The following is a 322-nucleotide window of genomic DNA, read 5'->3' on the forward strand; positions in this document are numbered from 1 at the left end:
CCTATCAAGCAGCCCCTACCTACCCCGTTCCGCAGATGCGTCGTGTCGGGCTGGGGCGGCGACCCGAACATCCCCGGCAACGCCTTCCAGAATCTTCTCCGTGTGGTCGAGGTCCCGATGGTCGACCCCTTCGCCTGCCAGCAGCGCCTCGGAACCGCCCGCCTCGGAGCCAACTTCACCCTCGACCAAACGTCCTTCGTCTGCGCTGGGGGAGTCGAAGGGAACGACGCGTGCACCGTAAGTCCTGGGGCTATGAGACCGGGGGCGGGGGGAGGTGGATAGCTTTCTCTTTGGGTTTCTGTACAGTTTTATATGTGATAAT

General features: G+C 62.1%; 1 protein-coding gene across 1 annotated transcript in view; it reads left to right on the forward strand.

Moving 5' to 3' along the window:
* The window catches only part of LOC119589099 (phenoloxidase-activating factor 2-like), a 7,504-nt gene that overhangs the window by 6,337 nt on the left and 845 nt on the right, over positions 1–322 (forward strand). The window contains exon 7 of the mRNA XM_037937676.1: positions 36–237. Within this exon, the coding sequence (XP_037793604.1) occupies positions 36–237 (202 nt within the window). The remainder of the gene's footprint in view (positions 1–35; positions 238–322) is intronic.

The sequence above is a fragment of the Penaeus monodon genome, chromosome 25, assembly GCF_015228065.2.
Source record: "Penaeus monodon isolate SGIC_2016 chromosome 25, NSTDA_Pmon_1, whole genome shotgun sequence".
Taxonomy (NCBI): domain Eukaryota; kingdom Metazoa; phylum Arthropoda; class Malacostraca; order Decapoda; family Penaeidae; genus Penaeus; species Penaeus monodon.